Consider the following 25365-nt stretch of genomic DNA (forward strand, 5'->3'; position numbering starts at 1 on the left):
CTACCGCATCCACATGGACATTAGCAACTACATGAACTACTCTAGCAGTTCACCATACCCTACATCCTTTATAGATTCGCCAACAGCCCTGTCTTTCCAGGCCTCCTGTGTACTCATATGATGTCAGAATGCGGCGCGGAGCGTGCCCAGCATCGAGAGCTATCAGGCAAACCCGCTCATGCTGCCGTATCTCACAGAACCAGCACCAAAGGGAAAAAGAAAGCATTTAGCGACGGCGAATATATACCAGTCGTACGGTCAGATCACAAAGATTCCCCAAGCTCTCGTGATGCCACAGACATGCGAGTGACTCCACAGTCGTGAGCAAATATCAGCTGGAACTGATGACGCAAGACAGTGGTGTGGTAACAGAAGGGCTTATGCGAAAGTGCTTCTACACAGGCCAAGTTGACATTGCTGGCCTGCACACTCAAGCATGATAGAGCGTGAACCACGAACCCATACACCACGTGTGGAGGCCTCGACCAAAATACAGCCAGTGATTCGTCGGAATGGGGTCTGACCCCCATTCTTGCCCCCAAAAGTACCGTATTTTCAATCATCGCAGCTCGCAAATTAGAGGGTGGCGCAACGATGAACACAGTATTGCAGAGAAGTGAGCACGTGATGATCATGGCATGGTGAGTGATGCAACGAACGCGAAGTTGTCAAGCATGTAAGCACCGGCACACAACGGCGGTCAAGAGACATAGCATGGAGCAAGTAGCACCTGAGCAATGTGCAACACATGTAGGGGATCTCAAGCAAACCTGTGCAAGAAGCTTATGTCTGGTACCAGAACTGTGATTTTTATCAGCTCATTGTGTACGCGTTGATCCAATGAATGGGCAGTTAACTACACTTTGGTGCAGCGCAAATCACAAGACGGTACAGCTGAAGCAAGCGGGGCTTGTCATTGAAGCTGAGGCGAGCAGCACCTGGGCAACATGCGACACGCAGAGGATCTGGCCGCTCCTGGCCATGGCATGCAGCACCGTGCCCATGGCGGTGCCGAGGCGAGCTCCGACTCCAGCATCGATCTCATCCAGGACCGTGATGGGGGTTCCCAACACCGCGAGCTGACCGTCCCACGCTGCTGTGTCACTGTCAAACACCGGAGCTCCCGACATCGGAAAGAGTTGCCGGCTGCCATCAGGCGCCTCCACCATCATGACGCCCGCCGACTCATCTTCCCGAATCTGCTCCCCCCCATGCATCGCAGCCTGCTCCACCTCTTCCACACCTCCCAGGCCTGCCAAACAAAGGCATTGTCAGGGGACTCTGAGGGATCACTATGTTTTCCGCTGTCTGTACGCGGGCAAGATGGTTTCTGACAAGATTTCAAACAGCGTGGCATATCCCTTGAAGCGACAAAACCTGCCGAGGGCAAGCTGTGAAACGCCATCGATGGACTTGTGCAATGCGAGGAGCATTTCACACGAGAACTGCAGGTTGCTTATGAAGTCTAGTGCTCCAGCAATGCATGCGTTACGTGCCGTTGCCAATGCAACACCACGAGATGGCGACAGTATATGGCAATCGTAGCTGGAGAGGGAGGCCGCATGGAGCTGAAAGTGCATGTATGACCAGTCAAGGATCACACCTAGGAGGGCCCGAATGAGGAAGGGGGCCTCGAAGCGGCACCAAGCTTGTGTGGGTGGTCAAGGACAGCATTTCGACTGAAAGGGGTTCACCCACAAATCTGTCCCCCAAATCCATGCATTTTCAGGCGCCTGCCCAAAAAGAACACTCTGTACCGCGAAACGCTGGTCAAGGACGAGGCTCACCTGGAAGCGATTGTGTGAGGGAGGGCGCCGTCTTAAGGGCCAGCATGATGCGAGAGCTCTCACCCCCAGATGCTACGGATCTAAGGGGCCGAAGTGGCTCGGCTGGACCGGCTGCCAGTAGGAACTCCACACGATCAAGCCCCCCTGTCTGTAGCTTGTAACGCCTGTTGCCGTCCTCTCCTGCATCTCGGCTGCCGTTGCCTCTGTGGCCTTCAACATCCTCATTCTTCAATTTCAGCTTAAAAAAACGGCCATCGCCGTACCAACCAGTATGGTTGGTTCGGAAGGGCCAGCTGACAAATCAACACCTGCCTGAAAATTGAAGTATCCACACGTCTTGCCTAGCAGTGGTCAAAACCGGAGGTAAACCTGATGCTGCAAGACGATGTTGGCGTTCACAGATCAACTCTTGCGCAGGCTTGCTACGCCACAACCGTCAAGCACCCCCTTTGTCCTTGCGAACACATTATGTTCTACGCGCCAGCAGAGTTGACGCGCTCTACCACCGGACAAAGCCACTCTGCGGGGCTGAGACGCACCGAGCAATGCAGCAGCGTGGTTGTCGATGAGGAGGGAGCGAATCGGGGTGGAGGCCTGCGTGGCCGCGTCGTCGAGCGATGTGTCCAGGTCCCAGGCGATACGCACATCAAAGCGGCTGTGAGGCATGGCCAGCTGCTTGAGACAGCTCTCGACAGCGTGCCGCAGCTTGCCTGAGGAGATGCGTCTCTGCTCGCTGATCCCCACCGCCAGCTGAGTCAGGCGCGCATGGATCGCAGTACGCTCCTCCCTCAGAGCAGGTAGCTTCACTGCAGAGACGTACGCAGCCGTGTTTTGCGAAGGCACCGGAATGTATTGGTGGTACCATGCAGACTACTGCCCCCCTCGCTTCTAATGGATGCCTCTAAACAATGCTATGACAAGCATCTGTCCACTTTACAGGGAACTCGATGGTGTAAACTGGCACAAGCGAATCGTTTCCCGGGGCACAGAGCAGTCGGACGCCCGAGGGTAGGGGCCAATTGGCAAGGAGAGGTGCAGAAATTTTCATCGGACATTTGCCACGACCTAAACATCTCTGACATCTTCATAGCCCCTACAAAACAGCAGGTCGCTAGGCGAATCTCCTCCAGATCTCAAGGGGGAGTGCGTGTAGTGAATGTGCCAGTGCTGGAAGCAGAGGCGTTGCCTACTAATGAGGTTGATAGGCAACACCTCCTTGACAATATCTGGAGTTGGTACTTAATTCAAGGGAAAGCCAGATATGTTGCATCGCCGCATTCTGCGGTGCCATGGAAGTGGGCGTGCATCGGTGAACAACCACGCAGGCTTGCACCATAACTGTCAAGTTTGTCCTCTGTTCGGGCTCGTACTATCATGAGCGCTAGGAGTGGTAAGCTGTGCGCCCTACGAAGCCGACTTCAAAATCAGACTTACGAGTTTGTGGATCCCGTACAGTATCACTGCAAGGACTGCAATGAGCATTTGGGGGATGCTCACACAGGCTGTGTTCACTGTACCGTGGATTGTCCCATCTTGTGGCCAAAAATAGACCAATTTCTTGAAACGGTTGGAGGTCTTGGATTACAAGGTGGGAATTTGGCAACTAAATTGGAATCTCTGTTGGGAGTTGATCTCCTGACAAAGATTTTGAGTGTGGGTTGCGACGATCTCCCAAAGGAATTGACGGGTCGTTTTTGGTCAGCCGTGGCTGACCTCCTTTCTTGCAGGGTACAGGACGAAGAGGATGAAGACATGTCAGGTCAGGTTATGGTAAGTCAGGCTGGTCCAGGTACGCTTGCCTCAGGTGATGGTAATGATAACTCTGATTCCCAAGTCGTTCTTGGAGTTGCCAATGTCCATGTGGATGCGGTAGTGTTGTAAAAAGATACATCATCATCATGCAGACAGGTCAGAGGGAGGGCTGCCCATACAAATGCATTGGTGATGTATTGCTTGTAGAGGCTTGCCCTCGAGTAAACACGCGCTAGGAAATTGCGGGTGGTACTGCCATGGAGAAACGCAGTGCTGCGCCGGCTTGGGTTTTGACCCCCTTTTTTGTCCCCATTATTCATGCATTTTCAGGCATCTAAACCCGCAAATCATACAGTCTGGCGAAACGCTGCAGAAACGTAGCTTTGAGGCATGTTGGACAACATCCCAAATCCCAAAGGTATGAAAGGAATACGCACGTTGGCACGTGCTTGAAGAGACAAACGCCATTGGTACCAGTCAAGACGAAGCGGGCTGATCGCATTGACTGCTACTGATGTCTGGCCTACTGCTGCGCTGCACAGGTAACATTTTTGGGAATGTGCCGCATGAACAGGACCACAAAGGACCTGCTACGACACGATTGCCATGACGTGGTTGCACGTAATGTATTACCAACCTGATACATCAACGACATGGTTGCAAGTATTAGCCACCCAGCACAGAAGGAGGCCATTCAAGCACGAGTCTCGCTTTCGAGCTCTGCTTTCAAGGATGGTCCACAGAGCAGCATTGCTTTGACATGGCAGCCCATGGCATGAAGAAACTCACCTGAGTTCTCAGCCCACTGCTCCAAAGCAGCATTGGTGCGGTGGGCCTCCACAAGCAGCTCCGAAACCGTCCTGCACTCGCATTCCTTGAGCAGCCGGGTGATCGCTTCGTAGCGGGCTTTCAGCCGCGCAAAGTGGAGCTTGTCAAACTCAAACGTCTCCATGTACTCCTCCATTCGGGTTTTGGCCTCTGCCAAGCAATCATTGGCCTGCAACATACAAGGCGCCGTCCGTTTGCATCGCTCACATTCAAATCAGACAGCACAGCAATCAAACCCAGCGGGCTGAGTGCTCGTCAACGCAAGTACCTGTGTCCAGCTCTGAGAAATAAGCAGCTGGCATGTACACTCTCCACCGGCTGTGAACTTGGAGACATAACAAATCGATCAATCGGGAATCATGCCATGTCCCCTCCCTTGTAAAACACGGTGACACAGACGTTCCCATGGGGCTTCGGCCTCAGGCCCAGACCGGTCAGAATAGGCGGCAAACCGCTCCACCGCTTCCCAAAAAGACAAATCAACGACACCGACCGACAGCATGTTTAGTTACATCGTACGCCGTCGTGCTGGCGTCCAAAGCGTGTGATAGCAGAACAAGGCCAATGATGACACCTGCCAAGACACCAGCATGTGAAAGAATGATGTTTCTGAAGAACAGAGTGTGTTGTGGGCGCGAAGCATCAGTAACAGTCAGGAGCTGGAGGGCAGAATGGGCACCTGACTCAGCAGAGATTGCACCTCCTCCATCATGCTGACACCCTCGAGGGCTGCCTGGACGCTCGCTTCGCGCGCATCGTTGCTGTCGTCGATCTCTACGTCTGGGGCCTGGCTCATTGCCTCCACAAACCCTGCTTCCTTCTCTCGCACGTAGCGCATGTGGCTGTCCACCTTTGCAAGCAATGCCACCAGGCTACCTTCGTCACCCCCTGCATCTTGGAACCGCCAACATTTAGATCAACTTGCTGTCAAGAATTGGCACAGTCACAGTCGGCACACATGCACGCACATTCTGAACACTGAAGTCCAGCAACATTCACAAGAGCGGAGTGCTTCAGAACCCCTCAAACCGAACTGTGGGGTCAGACATACTGCAGTACACTTGGGTTGAGACCTTGGCAGCCCAGAAATTCTCTTGTTTTACAGTGGTTCTCCTGCGAAATCGAGGAGAACCACTGCACCATCTGTGTCATGATGCAGCAATCATGAAGATGATCATGATTGGGTTGACATGTACATGTGGCTTCCTTGATGCTGGAAATAAAAAAAAGCTGAAATGACAAGTTAAAATCACACAGTACTAAATGCAGCCACGGAAAGACAGCAGCAGTTCACCAGCAGGGGGAGCGGGGGGAGTGCGCACGGCTACCGATGGCTTGGTGACCAGCGCTGCACTGCTGGACAGACGAGACTCGGCTGTCCAGGTGGCGGATCTGCTCTCGAAGGGTGAGCTCCTCGCCCGGCTGCAGTTTCATCGCAAAAATCTCGTCCACGTACGCCTGGTCCTCCTCACGCTGCTCATCATCGTCCATGCCCTCAGCGTCCGACAGCAGCGACTGCACCTGCCCCAGGCGCACCAGTTTTGCTTCAAATTCCTTCACCTGTGGCGCCGTGCCTGCACACCACGCCTGCCATGAGCGCTGACCGCTGCTGCAAGCGCCTTTGCAAGATGAACTTTCTCACAGAACCAAGCCGTCGCACCGTTGGAGCCGTTGATATTTGGAAAAGCATGCATGGGTGATGCGCATCAGGCGGAATGGTGCAAGGGACCGCAAAGTCGGCAGCGATGGACACGATTGGGGCGGCTTGGACGTCTTCGTTCAGGAGAGCGGAATGGCAGATGCCCTAGTGCAATGCCGCACAGCATGCTTATACGTCAGCTGCTCGAAATCAAAAACCTGAGGCAAGCCTCGCCAGTTCCGCTAGCATGCAATCAGAACGTGCAAGCTTGAAGGGCAAGCAGGCGCATCACAGGCGAGTCACGAGATCCCTATCACAGACTACCGTACGACCGGTCTGTATTTTGCCGTCGCAAATTGCTTTGTTTTTCCCTTTGGTGCTGGATCTGTGAGACAGAGGGGCACGAGCGGGTGTGCCTGATAGCTCTCGATGCTGGGCTCCCCGTCGCACAATTGTCGCATTCTGACATCACATGAGCTCACAAGAGGCCTTGATCAACAGTACTGTTGGCAAATCGTTTACAGGTCGTAGGGTATCTATAAATTAGAGTACCCCAGTACAAGCACATATATGTGATATATCATACCTGCTATTCGGTCCAGCAGTGCCAGCTGCGTTTCGGAAGAGCGCAGTGCCATGCTGGCGTTCTGGCCATTGACATCCACAAGAGCTGCTCCAAGCTGCCTAAGGATCTTGAGCTGCGTGGCTGCTCCGTTCACCGAGCACTTGCTGCGAATTGCAGACCTGCCGTTAGCCCCTTGCGAACCTGCAGTGCACAGTCACATTGTCCCATGACGCCGGAAGCATTTTGCTGCTGCCCGCCCTCGAATAACGGATGCATCTCTGGGCTGGTCCAAGCATGCATGCCTCAGGTGATGGTGATGGTAGCACTTGAGTTGCCCATGTCCATGTGGATGCGGTAGTGTTGTGAAAGGATACAACATCATCTCTGAGATGCAGCAATATCATCGTTTGGACATGTCATTGTGTGTGAAGTCACTATCGCAATATGATGTAATGCACACACACCAAAACAGCCCATAAAGTGTGCATGTTGACCTGCACAAACTGGAACCCAAAATTTGAATGGAGTCATCACACTTTGGGCCGCCTAAATATTTGATTAGGCACTGGCTAGCATCATATACTTTCAACTGGATTCACCACGTTCTGAGAGACCATGCCCCGCTTTTCATCAACAGGTTCTGGCAGTTCACGAGATCAGGTTTGCTATCTGAAAGCCTCGGTTTAAAACTGCTCAAAGTGTACTCCATCTGAAAAACCAGGCCTTTCACAACTCGTCAGTGGCCCCCTCACCCTCCTTCTTTGACTAAGCGATCTCTGCCGGGCAGCGACCTTCATAGGAATTTGAATAGATACCTTCATAAACATTTTCAGTATCCATTTCGATAGAAGCCGCAATAGAAGCCTCGATAGTGAGGTCACATTGCACACACTTTCTCCGTTGATTGCCGCTATCTCCAAAGATGTATGACTCAGAAGGCACACTCAAAAGACTTGCAACCAAAGCGTCGTCGTGTTTGGGTCAAGAACACCTCAGGTTTTACTACAAAAGAATCAAAGTGGGGAATTTCACCTCGGGACGCGCGCGGGTTGGGGGAGGAATCTGGGGAGTCTGAGGTGGCGACAAAAGAGATCTCCCGCCGAATGTGCACCCTGCCGCCTCCTTGCGATGGTACTGCACTGCTTGGCAGTCCCAGCTCCCTGAGAAGTCTCCCAATCGTCTGACTCGCGACCGGCCCCAAGTGAAACACCGCCTCCACCACTGCAGCACGCCCAACCGTGCCGCATTCAAACAGTTCCAAAACACAATCGGCTTGCCAGATAAATATGACAAATTTCAATGGTTAATTTGCAACATACACTGTGGGCAAAAAAAAAATCATAACTTCCAGGCCCAAAATACCATAAGGCCACGCCGAGTGTCCTTGAATGTTGTGATGCCCACTGCCGTAAGATCGTTTGTCAACAGTGTGCATGCGCACTTCAAGGGACCATTGAACCAGGCAACATCCACTCTTATCAGGTCCAGATTGTTGCAGTGACGAATGAGCATACTGAAGAACGTGGAAACCATATTGTTGCAAGTACAATGTGTCAGACACTTCATCATAAGCTTGGGTCCGCTCAGGCAATGGCTGGAAGATGACACTGCCTGTGACAACACAATCGGCATGGCTTCAACTACTTTTGACAGTCAGAAAAACATAGCAAGGATGTTAACAGCATCCTGTGTAACATGCCATATCCAGTGAGCGTGGGGTTAGGAACAGTACCTGCACAAGTGGCAGGGGCGCGAATCAAATCATCAGAGGCTTGCATTCCTAGCACCTGTGAGAATGCGGCCAGCAACACAGACTTTCCAGATCCCGACTCTCCTGAGATCACGTTCAGGCCGGGCTGCAGCCGAAATGTCTGGCTTGCCACCAGGGCAAAATCCTTCAATCACAGCAGACACTGTCACAGATGGAGCATCTTAGGCCAACATGGGGCTTTTCACAGGTGCCATTCAGCGTCACGGTAAGGTGCAAAACAGGGATTTCAACCAGCATGTATTACAACTTTGAGAATTCAGCGATATACCGTGGCTTCCGACCTGAATTGGACGGGGAGAGCACAGAAACAAGCAGTGTCGAGACCTTGGTGGTTGCACACATTCGCAAGCGAATCCGCTGCAGGAAAGAGCATTCAAGGTATATTGGAGAAATTCCAAACTTTTCAAGCACATCGCTGCGCTGCAATTGTGGTAACACCGTTTACATTTAAACCACGACATGAAACCCTGATATGAGCGCCAACGCCTGCGAAGGAAGACGCGTCCACGATGAGTGATGGACACCATGCGCAACAAAGAGTGAATACACTTCATACCTGTATACGCATCCATGCTAAGTAAGCAGTCGGCTTCTCGACACTTGAATTGTTCCCGACATTTTGCTGCACGTCACATGCTGCGGCGAGCCTGGCGTGATGCCGTCGTATACTAATTCTGCTTTCCGCGACAGCAGAGACATTCCACAGCGTAACACCATGGTTCCCTGTGAGACGATGGCGTATTCGGACAGGTGGTGCAGAGTTTCGGTACTGGCGTGAAATGCGTATTGCTGATATGAGCATCATTGTACATATATTCTGTGTCGACCTGTCACATCTCAGGGTTTTCTGTCGTCACAAACGTATGTGAGGCTCGTTTTGACTTACTACAACCAGAGCTCTGTTTGGCAGCAGCAGATTGTGGCACAATCGTCATGTTGCTGATGACCAGTCTATCTATAGATATCGCTGCAGAGCCCCACTTTTGAGCTCTCCTACGCATCAGGCTCAATGCTTTCTCGAAGACTGGATAAGAATAAGGCATCTTTGCAATACCATGTAGTTGGATGTCTCGAGAGAAATGAACGCAAAGACACCGCTTCGAGCACGGTGCACTCGATAATGACCTTCCCATGTCCATTCTTACGCACTGCGGCTTGCTGATTTGACGCTTCAACGTGAAAAAATGTCAAAGGTTACGATCAACGAAGCTGGGGCTCGCCCGTTTGCATAGCCCACCTTACAGGTACCTTCATTAACGCTGAACGGCTGACTTGCAGAATACACTTACCATTGTCGCCCCCACCCCATCTTTCAAAGATATCAAGCACATTCTGGCGAAATTCCCACTGGTGCGATGTCCGTTTCCTGTCCTTTGCCATTGCAATGTATCCGTGTGTGGCGGCAAGTTAGTGCGAACGCCCATTTGCAACCACGTACCATTATTAATGGACATTATTAGCCGTGGTTGAAGAAGGGAACGGGCCGCTAGGCCTTTTGCTTCCTCTTCGTATTCTAAGCCCAAAGCGTGCCCAGTCCGCATGCTCCAAAACGCATGTACAATCTGCTTTGAAGCTTATGTTGATAAAGAAAGGTCGAAAAATTACTCGTTGCCAAGTGATCACAACACAACATCGCTCCGGTCCAGGCAATCTCGATCGCCTTGCCACGTCCATCACGCCACGGATGTTTATATGAAAATCGGATACATCCTGCCTGGATTAACCATCTTTAGAACTATTTGCCTTTGTATCATGATTTATTATCAAATTCTATGGATCCAGGAAAACGTGGACTTGACGATGGGGGAGTGGCAATTGAAGCAAGAACCAAACCCTGATGCTGGTACCAGCGGAAGGAAGCAGAAGACTGAACTCCAACCGTATAACTTGCGCAGCAGTAAGGGCCTTCAATATCGAGGCATGTTAGAGGGTGGCGCTAATGGTGCGCTGCTTGAAGACCTCTGGCAGAAGTCTGGTTTGCATGTCGGCAGAAGTACACGTCGAAGCGCATGCGCATGTCAACCGTTGCTTACTTCCGCTGGTGAACCCTTACAATTGTCAGCCAGCCCCCGCGACGCTTGCAGAGAATGGTGTTGTCGGGTGGTAAGGGGCGCCTTACAACCCGAGGGCGCAAGGGAACAAAAGTGCATAGACCCGTTGCATCATTGCCCCCCACTTACTCACGGACATTTCAGGTGGATACTCCATAAAGAGCATTTATATTTTCAGCGCAAAGCAGTTGGCGCCCGTTTAGCCCAAGTCTTGAGGTGTTAGTTCAGGCGTGTGGTGTGACGATCATGGCAAGTTCACGTGTGCATACAGGCAAACCCGAGAAGTCTGGCTACTTCATCTTAGTACGAAAGGAGAAGAGTAAGGCCTTCACAGCCATCCCTATTGAGTGGTGGTATAATTTCAAGAAGGAGCGCAAAAATTCAGAGACAACACTCGAAGAGGCAGAGCAAGCACTGAAGGATAGGCAGAAGCACCAGGAGATGATGGCCAAGCGCGACCAGAGCAGGACCAGCCTGTTTGCAGAAGGTGCGAGGACTTTGTTCCAGTTGCACTTCACTCAAAGGTCACTGGCAGATCAGACATCAAAGTTGTCATCACATGGCTCACCATGCTTCATCTGCACAGCACCTTATCTCTACACTTTTACCCAAACTTATTTTACGTGCGCATACGCTAAAAATTCCGCTGAGTCGGTCAAGTTGTGTACGTTTGGAAGCTTTCATGTATCGCACGGCACATCGAAGTCAAGCGACTTTCTGTTTTACACACATTGCCTTGTACAGCACTGCCCTGACACACATATATCAAAAGCGATACGGGCAACTTAGGCACTCTATTTAGGAATGGGTCTCCCTGATTGTCGCGCCGCGATTCAAAACACAGCGCACATGAGTGAGTGGCAGTGGCCTGGACCATCGTGTAAAACCTGTGCTCTGCCCTAATACCAACTGGTGCAGCACGAGGATTGCCACGAGAATACACTCGTAGCTCGTTTATGGGTACTTGGCATGTTTCTGGCCTGCTGGGAACTCCTCAACAGACTTCGCAAGCTGTGCTAATACCAGGCGAGAAAGCTGTCTGGCAGGACAGGAAGGTCACAGCACTGTTGTCAACGATGCAGAGGCGCCTCATGCCAGCAATGCGGTTAGAGCTCACGACAAGGTGAGATGAATCTAGGTGCTTTGCAAATGCAGAAGAGGAAGATGAGATCATCAAACGTGGTGGCAAAGTCAAGGCCGTCTCTGAGTTTGACTTTCTGAACGTGAAAGGAGGCAAGCGGGGCAAAGCGAAGGCCGTGGACGATGTGCTGGGTGATGATGGGGAGACTCTTGAAATGGAGTTGGATAATCTGATGGAAATGGATGAAGAGAGAGTACGTCCCAAAGCTCAAACCAGCAATATGCAGCCCACCCCCCCGTGCGACCTGCTGCAGCCAATGCTCCGGCCTCCCACCGACCTCTGCGTCTCAGTCGATCGATCTGTAACCCAGATAATGATTCATATCTTCGCTTGTTAGGCGTCGCATTCAAGGCTGGGAATTTGGAACAAAGTAAGGGGCTCCGTCACATTGCTCACTGTGGAGCTTAGGTGTATACAGCTATGCACTTTGTGCAGCATGAGGATAGACAGGAGTGGCAGAAGCGTCTGCACGACAAAAGTTATCACAGAGCGGCAAAACCATTCTTCCCATGGCATATGGCCCATTTCGCATGGTCTTGTGAATAGGACCGGTTGTTATCCTGTGGTTATTGCATCCCTTGTGTCTTCACGACGCAGAGCTGCTATTCGCTTGTGCCGAATCAATGAGTAATCAACTTGCGTGTTGGGGCATGTGCAGGCGAGGGATGGGACCATGAAGAGGACATCGCAAACGACGACCTCGCCGTGACGGTGGACCCGGAGTTGGAGAAGGAGCATGAGGACAACGAAGCTAACCGCCTGGAGAATGAGATTTTGAAGGACACACGCGCGAAGGAGCGCGACGGGATCATCGTCGACAACGAAGAGATGGACGATTATGATGCCGATGCCGACGTCATCGCCGAGCGACAGCCGCGATCACCAGGAACGTCTGAAGGACGAGAAAGAGCTGCGCAAGAAGCTCAAGGTAATGCTCTGTGCCTCAATTCCGTGAGCTAGGTTATGCTGATGCGCCGTTGCAGCTCGCCCGTTCACGTCGATCTCTTCTCCAGCAGTAGATAGCGTGGTTCAGTTTATGAGCAGCTGGCTGCCAATATTGAGATGTCAGCGGGTTGTTGCCTCTCGTGTTCACCATCTGCCTTTCTGTTTGAGTTCTCTTTTTGTCGCTTCCATCAGCAGGTGTCCTCTTGTTTTGGATGAGCGGTCTCGAGGGAAGGCACATCAGAAGCCCTCGAGCATGCTTTGTCAGCAAGATCGTTGTTGTTTGGCTATGTCATCTATCTGTTGGCGGCTCACAGAGCAGGGTGCGACTTGGGACGCATGCTGACAGTACCATTAGCATACAGGCAGCAGGGCTTTTTGATGACGAAGATGAATTCTCTGACGACGATCTGGATATGTCACGGCGATCCAGTTCAACTTCACCGCCGCCAGACCAACCAGCAGCAACCGTCTCAGCAGCGCAGAAGAGCACTGCAAAGGAACCGATTGGGAAAGCATCAGGCAAGCGACCACTGCCAAGTGACGATACAACTGCGTCAAAGCGGCAGAAAGCCGCTGGCTCTCGCCCTGTCAGTGCCACATCTAGTGCGCACGGCACTCCGCTGGCAGCTTCTACACCGCCCTCCGCCAGTATGCACCTTACACGCCTGTACTTGCATGTTGTTCCACTGCTGGGTGCAAGGGATGCCTACCCGTTAGGTATCTGCCAAATGATCCATTTTCAGGGCCACACCTTGCCAATTGAAGCACATCATGTTTGCTGCGGAGTCGCATGCGTCCCGAGGTTGTATCATGCATGCACAGCTGGAATGAATGGAGGTTGCAGATTCATCATGTCTGCCAAGTTGCAAGTGTTGTTTGTCAAGTTTTTTGTTCATCACAGCGTGTGAGCCTGGTGCAGATGGTACACCTGCCGCTGCTTTGGCAAGCGCTTCGATAGAGATGCCTGAGAAGATTTACTCGGACATGCGTGAGATCATCACGAGCAATCTCGTGCAACATGGAACTCTTACTATTCCCAAGATCTTGGCGCTGCTGAAGGATGCAAGTTTGCCTTGGGCGTCGAGTCCTTTGCGCGACAAGTACATCGGCCTGTTTGTTAAAATAGCGTGCGGCAAAGTGAAGCAACCGGGTCTGGACATTTTTTTGCTTACGGAGAAGCGCGACGCGTCCAACAAAATTGTTGTTGAGTTGGCCCCTCCTAAGGTTTGGTTAGCACGCATGCTGACTTGTTAGTCCAAGCAAGCGCAACGATACTTCTGCGTGTTGCCTCCTACATTCAACTAGACTTGTATGCACCCAGTATTTCAGCCTCTATGCAGATGCCTGCCGGCAGGGTGCCACGAGGGCAAGTAGAGGCGCTAGCACATTTTCCTCATGCGTTTACCAGTTCAGATCACAGCTATCGTTAGAGCATGCGCTGATACAGGAAGTCCATGTTCATCGAGTCATACATTCCTAGCTCACTTGTTGTAAGGTTGGCGCAGGCGAGTTTCGTGGATCTCGTTTCGTCGACTTCGTCACGTTCTATACATCCCGTCGACTCCGATCGATGTGACAGCGGTCTAAAAGCTCGCAGGGCCGATACTAAGGACACACACAGCTTTCGTAGTTGAAAAACGATTGAATGACACGCAGTAATGTCCTGCCAACGCCGTGTGTGGTCGCGGGGCACAAGTTCTAATCGAGAAGTGAAAATATCTGCAAGTAATGGCGCGGGAGCGCATATGCAACATTCGTTAGGCGCTGATCCATGGTGGACGCAATGTGATTCCTACTTCATTTCTCTTCTGTGACATGCGCGCACGAGCTTACGCTGAAGAGCGATCTTTCATGCAGGCGTGATTGATCATCGGTTGTCGATCCCTGTGGAGCTGTGTGTGTCAGAGCCACATTTTCGCGGCGCTTGGTCAACGCTCCTGGCGAAGCCTTTAAAATTTGAATTTGGTAAGTGAAGTCATGCAATTACCCCGCCATTTGTAACCTATAGTGGTTCGATCAAAGCAAGTGTGATGTCGGTTTGTCGAGGGTATAGAATACATACTATCTACAGATAACCCCATGCAATCGACCCCTTGCCTGACAGGAATCACTGTTCATCCTCACGCGGCAAGAGTTTATGTATCGTCTACGTGCTGGTACATTCTTTAATCACGGTAGAGTCTCCATAAGCAGCGTGCGGTAACCGTTTGTGTCAACTTATGCGAGCAGTAGTCTACAGGTCTCATTGAGCCCGCCACAGCCAGCTTTGCTTCATAACTCAAGCGTCAACATATATGGTTTTTCGAGCTGCGGTCATCTTCAGGGCAAGAGAGGGCAGTTGCGTCGTCAGTGGCCACGTCTGTTCGTTTGCCCTGGCTGGCGACACCCTGAACTCAATGCATGGTGTCACCATCCAGGCAGGTGGACCTGCCCAGGTCTAGCGCAGCTGATCTATTTGGCTTACCAGTTCAGGTTTGTTTTGATTGGCTTAGGAAAGGTCTCATGAGAAAGGTGCGGTTCATGGCTCCATGCTTTGGGCGCGCAATCAGGGCTGACGTTTTGCCCAAGCGTGTGGCTATCCCTGTTGAACAGCCACATGTGTCCTCAATACTTATGTATATATCTATCTCAGTAGATGCTGATGCTTCTCGCGAGCCTGCCTACTCAAGTTGTCAGGGTGAGCTTCAGTTGTAACATTCGATGAAAGACGTTACAACAAGTCGACAAGTGTGGTTCGAAGAATGCATGGTCAAGCGGAGCTTTGAGAAGGTCAAGTTTCACGTCATTTGACATTGTGGCGGTTCAGGTTTCCATGCACTTGCACTCGTCTCGAAGCGCGAACGTAGGCATTTTGAGCATCGACGTCGGTGTGGCAAGGTGTCTTTTTATAGTGTCAATCTTCTTGCCTCGATACTCGTTGAGAGGTTGCGAGTGCATTCGTGAGGTTCGTTATGCCTGCAGTATCAGCCGTTCTACCTTCCTCGTCAGCCCGCTCTCGCGAACGTGAAAGACAACTGCTGGCTATAATTGCGTTTGTTTGCATTATGCGCGTTTGTGCCAATATCGTCGCCCCATTTTCACAGCAATGCACTGTTTGTCCAAGCGACGGACCCGCAATGCAAGCGATGTGCAAGTGCATGACGAACGCAGTGACCCTGCTGATAGTTCCGTTGGGGTGATTTTAGGTATGTGACACTACGTGCTTCCTCTAATTTTATCTCGCTGCTCGGGGCAGCTTCCCGTGTCTGGATTGTCATGCGTGTGTTTTTGCGCGGTTTTGCACATGCAGCCTGTGAACGTAGTCTACTGATTCCTTTGCGTTGCCGCATCAAGGTTTCCGCATCAAATATATCGTACAGCAATGGGTACACGATAGTATTCCAGGGCTATTTACGCACCTTGACAGGTTCTATATAGCAAATGCGGTGTTCTGATGGCTGGGAGCAGGCAGCGGTGTACGCTCAACGCAGAGAGGTACCACCTCTCCAGGCCGCTGGCAGCTATGATGTGACCGCCATCCAACGTTGCGGCGCATGTTCTCCTTGGATGTTGGCACACATGTTTAACGGGACATGGGGCCCCGACAACGCACTGTTGGCAACCCTCACTGGACGGGGTGCTATGCGTGCAGGGCTGGAGTTGTTGTTGCTCGGGTACCTGCTGATTGCACCACCGAGGCTGGGTGCTTTGCTACATGCTGCTGAGGGCCCTGGTTGAAACCATTGACGTGATTGGTAGCAACAGCTGGGACGAGTGCACTCTTGTCAGGCACTTGCCGATGAGTAGGTACCGTGCGCAATCCTCACCGTCAAGTTCTCCTCTATCTCACACGCATTCACAGGTTCTCCCTCTGGATTTCAATGGCATGCTGCTCGGTAGCCGCCCACCCCGAACGCCTCGGGTTCCGGATGGTTCCAGATATCTGGTGTCAGCCCGCTACAATGTGCGCAAAGCGCTCGCCGTCTTCTTTTTCATGCTGTCAATCGGGTTGACGATCTGGGCGTTCTCGCTCTCACGGTTGCGGCCCCCATGTGCGAAATCTTCACACCCGACACCATCATGAGGACCTCACTAGGTCCAAGACTTTTCTGGGAATGGGAGGCAGGTGAGCTGTCTCAAGAACCAGTTAACTGTGTGGATGCACCATTGCCGTTCGTGGTGAGTGCAGGGTCGAATGAGCCATCTCAACGTGCTACGTCACCTGCGACGCAGGCTGCATGTTCAAAAGCAGTGACCGTGTTGTTACCATCAAGTGACCCTCGAGAGCCATACACAGGCATACAGTGTACAGGACATGCGCTTTGCTATGGCCTGGAAAACGTTTCTATGTTGTCATGAAATTGCGAGCATGCATAGAAACGCAGGAATGCTTCTAATGACACATCGCCATTGTTGACACCACAATGCAGATGTTGGCAAACAGCCAGGAGTGCACGGAGTGCTAAGCGTTTGCACAGGAACACATGAGATTTTCCTGAAGGCAGTTCATCAATCAAGTGGTCATTGTTTGCACGGTGCCAGCTCATCAGCCATGACCATGTCATTGCTCGATTTTGAGTTGCAGGATAAAACGGAGAAGTGGCGTTGAGGAGGAGCAAGAAGTCGTGGAGATTGTGAACAAGGTGTTCGCATCGAGCGATGTTTTCTCCCCATACTCTCTCTTTTGGGAAAACACCATCGCTGTGTGTGCCATCATGAAGGATGAGCGTGCCGAGGACGTGCTGGAGTGGATAGACTACCACAGGCAAGTTGCGAGAAGCGTTGCCATCTGTGTGTTGTTGTCCACAAGGCCGGGCACCATGCATGCGAATAAGCAGCATGCATGGTATAGCTCTTTGTCCTGCCTAATTTTCGGCAGCTCTACTAGACAAACCCTCTGAGCTGGCTACGGCGAGATCAGTGATGCAAACATGAGGGGTCGAAAATAGACCGAAAATTCTCAAAGAAACATTTACAATTTTGTTCACGGACAGGTGAAAGGCAACTTAGTGGTGAGCAAACCAACCGTCATCTGAGCGACACACACTGAAAACAGGAGAGTCTGAAGCCATCCACGAAAGCCCTATCTGCAAGCGCCCTGCCAGCCATGTCACGATGCAGCACAACCTTGGATGGAAGAGTGGTGATTGGTACCGCCGTTCTTATCAGCTGCTGTCACTCGGTCAAGCACGTAGTGGGTACACTGCCTGTTGGCCTTGGAAGGGCAAGAGTGTGCAAGGTAAGGAGGGATGCAGGCTGGAGCCAACTACTGACGGTTGGCACAAATGCTGCAGGCACATAGGGGTGGATCGGATATATTTGCGGGAAAATGGCAACTCGACGACGCTGCTGCGGTATCTGGAGCCGTACATCAGGGAGGGGTTCCTGGATTACGGGTTCAAGGATGGCCCGAAGCATCCGACGCAAACCAACTGGTTCAACGAGTGTGGCATGCGCACGAAGGGACTCTTCTCTTGGCTCGCCTTTGTCGACATCGACGAGTTCATCGTGGTCCTCAAAGAGTGCGCCTCTTGTACCCTGCGCTTGCGCACCTCTTGGTGTCCACTTCCTGTCCCGTTACGCATGGTTGCATGGCAGGCACTGGCGCTAGGTGGAAAGCCTTGTCACCAAAATGCCAGTCAGCGCAGTGGAACTATATGTGATGATGATGTATCTTTTTACAACACTACCGCATCCACATGGACATTGGCAACTCCAACAACTACTTGGGAATCCTATATGTTCCCTCCGCAATTATGTTTTGAGTCCCATTGCTGACCGGCGCTTCTATGACCAGGCCGTCGTCGAACACGGAGCATGCAATTATACACGATTCAACAAACACTTAAATTGCTACATTGACAGTCACAACACTACAGCTCAGGCTAAATAACAACACAGTCTCTCAATGTCGCGGACTGTTTGCACGCCAGACGCTGTTCTGCATTCTCGCGCAGTAGCACCACCTCGATGCAGCTTGCAGCAGCCAGAAGTATCGCTAAAGATATGTGTCAGCACCCCGTATTGCAAGTTGGCAGCGTGTGAGTGCAGCCAGGAGTCTGTGCCGGCTGCCAATGCGTTGAAGACGGTCTTGAAGGACCGGTTTCGCTACACGGGGGCTGTGTCCCTCCAATGGGTGCTCTTCGGGAGCGGTGGGCACATCCAGAAGCCCGTGGCTGGCCAGCTGGCGTCTTACGACCGCTGCACAGGCATGCTCAGCAAGCAGATGAAATGCATCGGGAACCTCTACTGGACGTACCCTGACGTCATCTTCCGCCCCTTGCACGTACATCAGTGCACCCTGCAGTGCGCTTCCTGCCTTCCTCCGTCTCTTGTCGCTGCACCTGCGTTAGACATCATCGTCGTTGCTTCATGTTCCTGAATCAGAGTACATGCAGTTTCTGGCACGTAGCAAGACGCCATGCGCACCCGGGTAGCAGGTGATTGGAGTGCGGGTCTGGGCGGGATAGGCGAGACCATAGCGGGGCCGCCCCTGCACAGCCTCTGGTGTTGGATGTCCTTGCCATGCATGCTGCGGCATGAGGTGCTCACAATCGGCGGCTACGACGCATTGCGCATCACTGCGACGACCTGGTCAGGGCAGTAAGCGCTCCCAAATCTGGACGATGTTGGGATACCCCTTCGTAGGCATCGTTGTATGCAAAGTAGAGAGAGCCCTGCAGCAGAGTGCATATACTCCCGCCCAGTCAGGATTCATAACAGCATTTCCCCACGTTTCATAAGCCGACACACAGAGTCACTGTGCAGGCCGGGCATTCCAGCGGTGCTTGGCAACGGCCTTCCGCTTCACCTCCAAGAAGTGGAGGTAACGACAAATCCGGGGCAGGCGATCTCGTACGCGGGCCATTTGCAGGGCAACATGGACTTCCACTCGATCATCACAGACGAGTACTCGATCGTCCTGTTCCATTACGTGACGCGATCCTTCGAGGAGTTCATGAACCGGAAAATCAAGAACCGGTCGGGGGCGTACGCGAGTGAGTTCCAGAAGCAGCTCTCGGAGGCATCGTTGCAGGAGCCGGTGATGATCGAGAAGTTCAAGGAGTTTGAGGCACACCACCTCTTCGATGGCGACTCGCCGATCTGCCACCAGGGCGGCCGCTTGAGGGCGGGCTTCAAGCTGAACTATCACGACACCCCGGAGCGCTCTGAACCCGAGGACATGGTGTCTGCTGAAGACGCAGAGAAGCTCATTGCGGAGTGGATCGCTTCGGCGGCCATCGCCGACCCCGGGCGGCCGTTTGATGAATCGGACGAAGACGATGCGGATGTCACTGAAAATCTCCCACTCCCGACGATAGACGAGCAGAAGGCAACTGGCGCGTGAGCAAGGTGGCGGGTAAAGACATGTACCCGCGCTGCCATCGACATCCCAGGCTGCTGCGACCCCATATGCCAAGATCCGCCGTGATCAAAGATGTGCCTGAGGGCCGGAAAGCAGGTGTGGCGTGTTGAGTGGAACCAGCGGAATTCAGTAGCAGGTAGAACCTATGCAATTATTACAATTTATGAACTGGTCGCACGAACACACGGATGCTTGCGTCTGGTGGCATTTGAGTGCGTTCGCCAGCCTTCTGCATGGAATGTAGGTGGCAATCAAACAATCCAAGTACAGCTGTCTCCTAATGACAAGAGCGGCCATTGACAGCCGTTGCGCAAAATAAGTAGCAGGCAAAAGCATATGTGCTCGCCGCTAGAGCTATCTCTTGAGGTAGCATTGCTTATATAGTCGCATTTCATTCTACTTTACTCACCAATAAGATCCTGTCAGCGCACATCAGTATCACATGTGCTGAGGCTCTTCCTCTGGCGCTTGAGCCTTGCTTGCGCTTGATCTTTCGCAACGACATGTGCCAACACATCGTACGCATGAGGTGACCAGCGAATATGCTTTCGGTATCCCATGCTCGCTGGGGAACTTCATGCTCCCGCTCAAGATCAAAGACCATGTCTTGGACATGTACTTTGGTCTTGCTGCAATGTCAATAGGCCTCCTGTGCCTCCTTGCTGTGTCCACAGATCGCATGAGATGCCAGCGATGCACCTGGTGTAGAGGTAGGGATGGGAGATGGCAGTGTAAAAAACCCAGTGACTTCATCAATTCAAACATTCTATTCTTATTGGAAGACCGTTCATGTTTGCATTCCGTATGTGGAGTGCATTTCTTCGCAATGCCGTCGCGGTTGTTGGCAGTTCCCGTCCATGGCTGCATCGGGCGCGTCTTCAGCCCGACTCGATGCTCCTGACCACCGGCAACACGGGTCGCACAACTGCGCGTATACCCGCTGAGACGTAGTGGACGTAGGCACAGCCTAAATTTGGGCCATTGCCGTCAGCTGAGCTGTCACTTGCGTTACCTGTAAGTCCCTCGGCGGGATGCCCTTTACTGCATGCTGCAGCTGGTGCGACGCAGGCTGTGTTTCCTCCAAGTAACGTAGGAAGTCGAACTGCTCGTTGTGTAGCTCAAGACTACACGCACTCTGCTGCAAGCGTTCCATGGGCTGTCCACGCTGAGGCACTCATTCGTGCTACACAACACCCACAATGAGGAATGAAGGGGCCACACATCACTGGGCATAACACTTCCTCAGCCCATGGACCATGCTGGATTCTACTGATTGCATCTGTGACTATATCGTTGAGTCCTTCAACTAATTCAGCTAGTTCTTGCTGTAATGCTACATTCCTCAGGCCGTGCAAGCACGTTGGTGCCGTCTAGACATGTGCAGGTTTGACCTGTGCTCACCGGCTCAACCACGCCCTGCCTCCCTGGCCGCAGTAACACCTGCACTCTCCCCCACACAAATTTTGGAGCCCACGACTACTGCTCCAGCGGTCAAAAGGGTAGCAATACCATTACCTCTTCTCCAAACTTACGGCCTAGGGTACCACTGCCAGGAGCCTGTACAAGTAGTGGGTGATGACCTTGTAGAGCTGCGACAGTGGTGTCTCTTGAATCCGTAAGCATGCCATGCACCTGGCCTTGAAAGACAGCTATCACAAGGAAAGTCTCTAAGATGTACAACATGGTACATGACACTTCATGGGATAGCCACGGCAGGTGGCTGTGGCTCTATCCTACGAAATATATACAACTCTGTCTACGTGTTCATTCCCTCCCTGTTCTGTATGTCGTCACGCATTTCATGTAGCCAGGACAATCTTCCGAACAAGCCTTGACTCGAAACCCGATGCCACCACATGCTACGGAGGCGACAATCAAGAATGTACCGGAAAGCCAGGTGATATGCATTTGCATGTCATAATCTATCCGCCCTATGCATCGCAACATGCTCTAAACGGTGCTAATCAGGCAGAGGGACAACTGCGTGTGCCCTGCATGGGTTATTATGACATTTGGGCTACGTCAGCTCCCACTGCAGGCACTTCTGCGCCTTGCTTCGCCACGCTCTGGCTCGTGGCGTAACTGAATTTGCTGAGTTGACGCGGTCCTTAAAGTCAATCATATGTCCCAGGCCCAGGCGTATCATTCACTCGCACGGTCGTCTTGTTGCCGTAGCCAAATCCGCAGGAAGGAGCCGTTCTTTTGGAGCTTTGCTGCATCTTGCCCATGCCACTTGTCACGTACTTCTGCACAGCGCTTCAGGACACTAATGAGGTGCACAATGCACCAGACCTATCTGGTCGCCCACTCTGAGGCGAGTGTTACAAATGGATCGGCGGTTACGCAGAGTACACATTCCTCATGGGATCAGGTTATGCTATGGTAGATCGGAGTGGTCAAGGTACCATTGCTTCAGGTGATGGTGATGGCGCCACCACGAGCACTCACTCCAAGTACTCACAACGAGTACTTGGAGCTGCCAATGTCCATGTGGACGCGGTGGTGTTGTAAAGAGATACATCATCATTATATCACATAGACAATGGCAGGAAACACTCAAAAAAGCAACCAAAACAGCACATCCGAAGTGAGATACATCATCATCAATATCATCATGCTGTGCAAGACAGTGCAAGGCGTCCATTTTGTCTGCCATCCTGCTCCATCTCAGACGGACCCTGAACGAAGTTGCAGAGTGAGGTTGCCACAGTTGTTACAGTCACAACATGCAGGAGCTGTGGGTGGATGTGGACTGCACAAAGAACACACCGTTTGCATGTCATAGTTGGCTGGAGACTCGTTTCCTCTTACTTCGTGCGCTTTAGATAGGTACATCTTGCCCCGCTTCTCCCGAGCGCCTCCAAAGGTGGGGGCTGGAAGGGTACTGAACTGGGACTTTTGCTGCTTTCCGAAACCTGACCACGTGGGATGGGCACCTGCATGGTGAAAGGTTCCACACATTCAAGGTGTGCACAGCGGCTTGTGTACATGTTTACAGAGGTGCTGCCATGTTCACGGGCAACGGTGCCTGCATGGTGCCTAGATGTGTCAGGTTGCAGAGAGTCAAGAGTGCCAAAATTGGATGAGCTTAATTGAGTGCAATCGAGTGGATGAGCTTAATTAATTGACCTCGAAAAGAATTGTGGGTCTTCCAACGCCATCCCGCAGAGCAACGTTCCTGACATTTAGCTCATAGTTTTCCATCTACATAACCATGCCAACGCTGTGTCTGAAGTAAGAACATTCCACGCATGACCATGCTGCACCTCCCAAGCTACGAAAAATCAGTGCATAGGGATTGCAGGAGCACACCTGGGCCGGGAATTTGGGCCATCTCGTTCAAATGCCTCGATTGCAAAGTCTTTTCTTTGCCAAATGCTGCTGACGGTGCACTTCTGTGTGTGGCATCCACCTGCCGGCCTATGCTGGATGGTAACTGGTAGTTGTGGTTGGGAGAATCTGTCAGCAGGAACGCTGACTGGTGTCCCTTGCTGAAGTAGCGCTTCAGTGCAGTTGTTGCAGCCTGCAAAGCGGCAGATTTCTGCCGAACTTAGTTTGCCTGACCTCAGTAGGTTTTTATCCAACAAGCAGACGAAGATCACGTCTGGGATCCTCGCGGTGGATCCCAGTCTGGTGTAATTGACAGGGGATATGTTGTGCTTGTTTTACGTTACGAAGCATGGGTTTTCTCAAACTGACGTTCATCGGTGGGATGGGGATCTTGGAGAATGCAAGTAGACATGGGATTTAACTGTGCCAGGTCGACCTAATGACCTGTGAAGACACGTATCGGTCAGTATGTATGGTAGTTCTACAATAAGGACACACCTTCGATCTGTTCTCCGTATAGCTAATCACAGGGGAGGGCTGCGAGCATCTAGTGGACAAAGGCTGTCTTCCCAAACTAGCCAATGCACCGTAAATTGGCCCGGGCACGCCATTGCCCTTGAGAGGAATCTGCGTACGTTCGCCCAGTCATTGAGGCAAATGCCGGTGGGCGAGAATATGATTTTTCACCTTGATCTTGATCAGGTATCTCAGTCTAGAACAACATGGTGCAACTCTGGTAACTGGCGAGCTCAACTGGCACTGCTAGAATTTAACGCACGTTATATTAGCACGGCGCATGAAATTTGCGAAAGCACCGTGGCGCAGCCCGTCCAGCCGGCCAGCCAAATTTTCCTGCTGTGCTGTCAGGGTTCATGACCCTTCGGTGCACATGAAAACGCACATTCACCGCCCTTTCTCCATGACCATTCCACGAAAATGCTGGAGCAGATGTTGTTGTACTTAATTGCTGTTTGCCGAGGCCTGAGTGTAGCGCGTAGACGGGTCCTGGCGAAGTGCGGCACAGCAGCACTGCTTCTCCAGCTTTACCCCCATAGACGTGCTCCCACTGTTCCCGAGAAGACCCAATCATGAATGGCGACGGCGCATTCAGCTTGTAGCTTTCGCATTGTTTTCCGAAGCCGGAGCGACCCCCCTTCCGCCTCTGCACCTCTGGTAAGCTCGGTAAGGATGCTTGCCCTCCATCATGGGGCATCATGGGTCCACGCCAATCCAAAATTTCGTAGTTTCCTTCGTCTACATGAGATGGAAATTGTTCCCTATTACAGACAGTTTCGTAAAACCGAAACTACTCCGTTGTCCCTTCAACTTCAAACACGATGATGTGCCAATGCATCACCGCGCTCTTGTATGAAATGTTTCTGTCGAGAAGTTCCAGCGAACGCAGCTGATTGTGACGTAAGAAGAAGTGCATATAGCCAATAAGCGAGATTTCTATTACACTCCTTCAAGGTATCCTTGAAAGGAAAATTGCTAACGGTTCCGCCAACCAGCTTGTCTAGCCTTTTGAGTATCGGAACACCCTTGATAACTAACCTCTAGCGCGTCGAAATTCCTGACGCTCAAACAAAGCTTTATAGGACAAAAAAACCACGCACAACATCTTCAGAATCTGCACAATGCCTCTGTACGAACGGATTTGTTGTTGCGTACATTCTATTTTTGCACGTGCCAAGCAGCACGAAATCAACAGCAGAGAGATAGCACTTCAGGACAGCGCAATCATAGAATTGCCTTTTTAAATCCTTTTGAAGTCCTTTGGAGCTAGTATACGTCAGGGTAGATCACTGGGTGGCTGGTCGGGCTGCAACCAGCAGGGTTCTGGTATTGCTACAGGAGTTTCCGCTCGTTTCACGTAAATTTGCCGATCGCTTTTACAGGTAAATAGGGGATCGTTTTTCAAATCGCTCGTTGCGGCTTCCTTCGTAGCCACTGTGGAAGTCTGCACAGTGGGTGGGTGATACGATGGAGTGCTGAGCGCCCAAGTGCCCTGAGGATACTCGTGAAGAACCAGCGCGAGTGGCCACATGAGTCCAGTCTGTGTTCTCTGAGAGCGCACTGAAAATGATAATTCGAAAACATAAACAAGTTGGAGTGATTCGAGGTAGTTCAAGTTTCAACCGTTCTTTTGAGGACCTTGCAAGTGGGCATTCTGGCTAGGCACAACGTACATGAGAAAGGCAAGTAGGCAGA

General features: G+C 51.8%; 1 protein-coding gene across 1 annotated transcript; it reads right to left on the bottom strand.

Annotated features, from left to right (window-relative positions):
* Window positions 1-21135: 21135 nt before the first annotated feature.
* Window positions 21136-24370, bottom strand: LOC149810084 (uncharacterized). The gene is made up of 5 exons (XM_089994433.1): window positions 24056-24370; window positions 23137-23347; window positions 22594-22760; window positions 21369-21473; window positions 21136-21264 (listed from the first exon to the last, which is right to left on the bottom strand). The coding sequence occupies exons 1-5, from the start codon at window positions 24368-24370 to the stop codon at window positions 21136-21138; spliced, it is 927 nt and encodes a 308-aa protein (XP_089850559.1).
* Window positions 24371-25365: the final 995 nt, after the last annotated feature.

This window comes from Nuphar pumila, unplaced genomic scaffold (assembly GCF_984573655.1).
Source record: "Nuphar pumila unplaced genomic scaffold, dmNupPumi1.hap1.1 HAP1_SCAFFOLD_548, whole genome shotgun sequence".
Classification (NCBI taxonomy): Eukaryota; Viridiplantae; Streptophyta; class Magnoliopsida; order Nymphaeales; family Nymphaeaceae; genus Nuphar; species Nuphar pumila.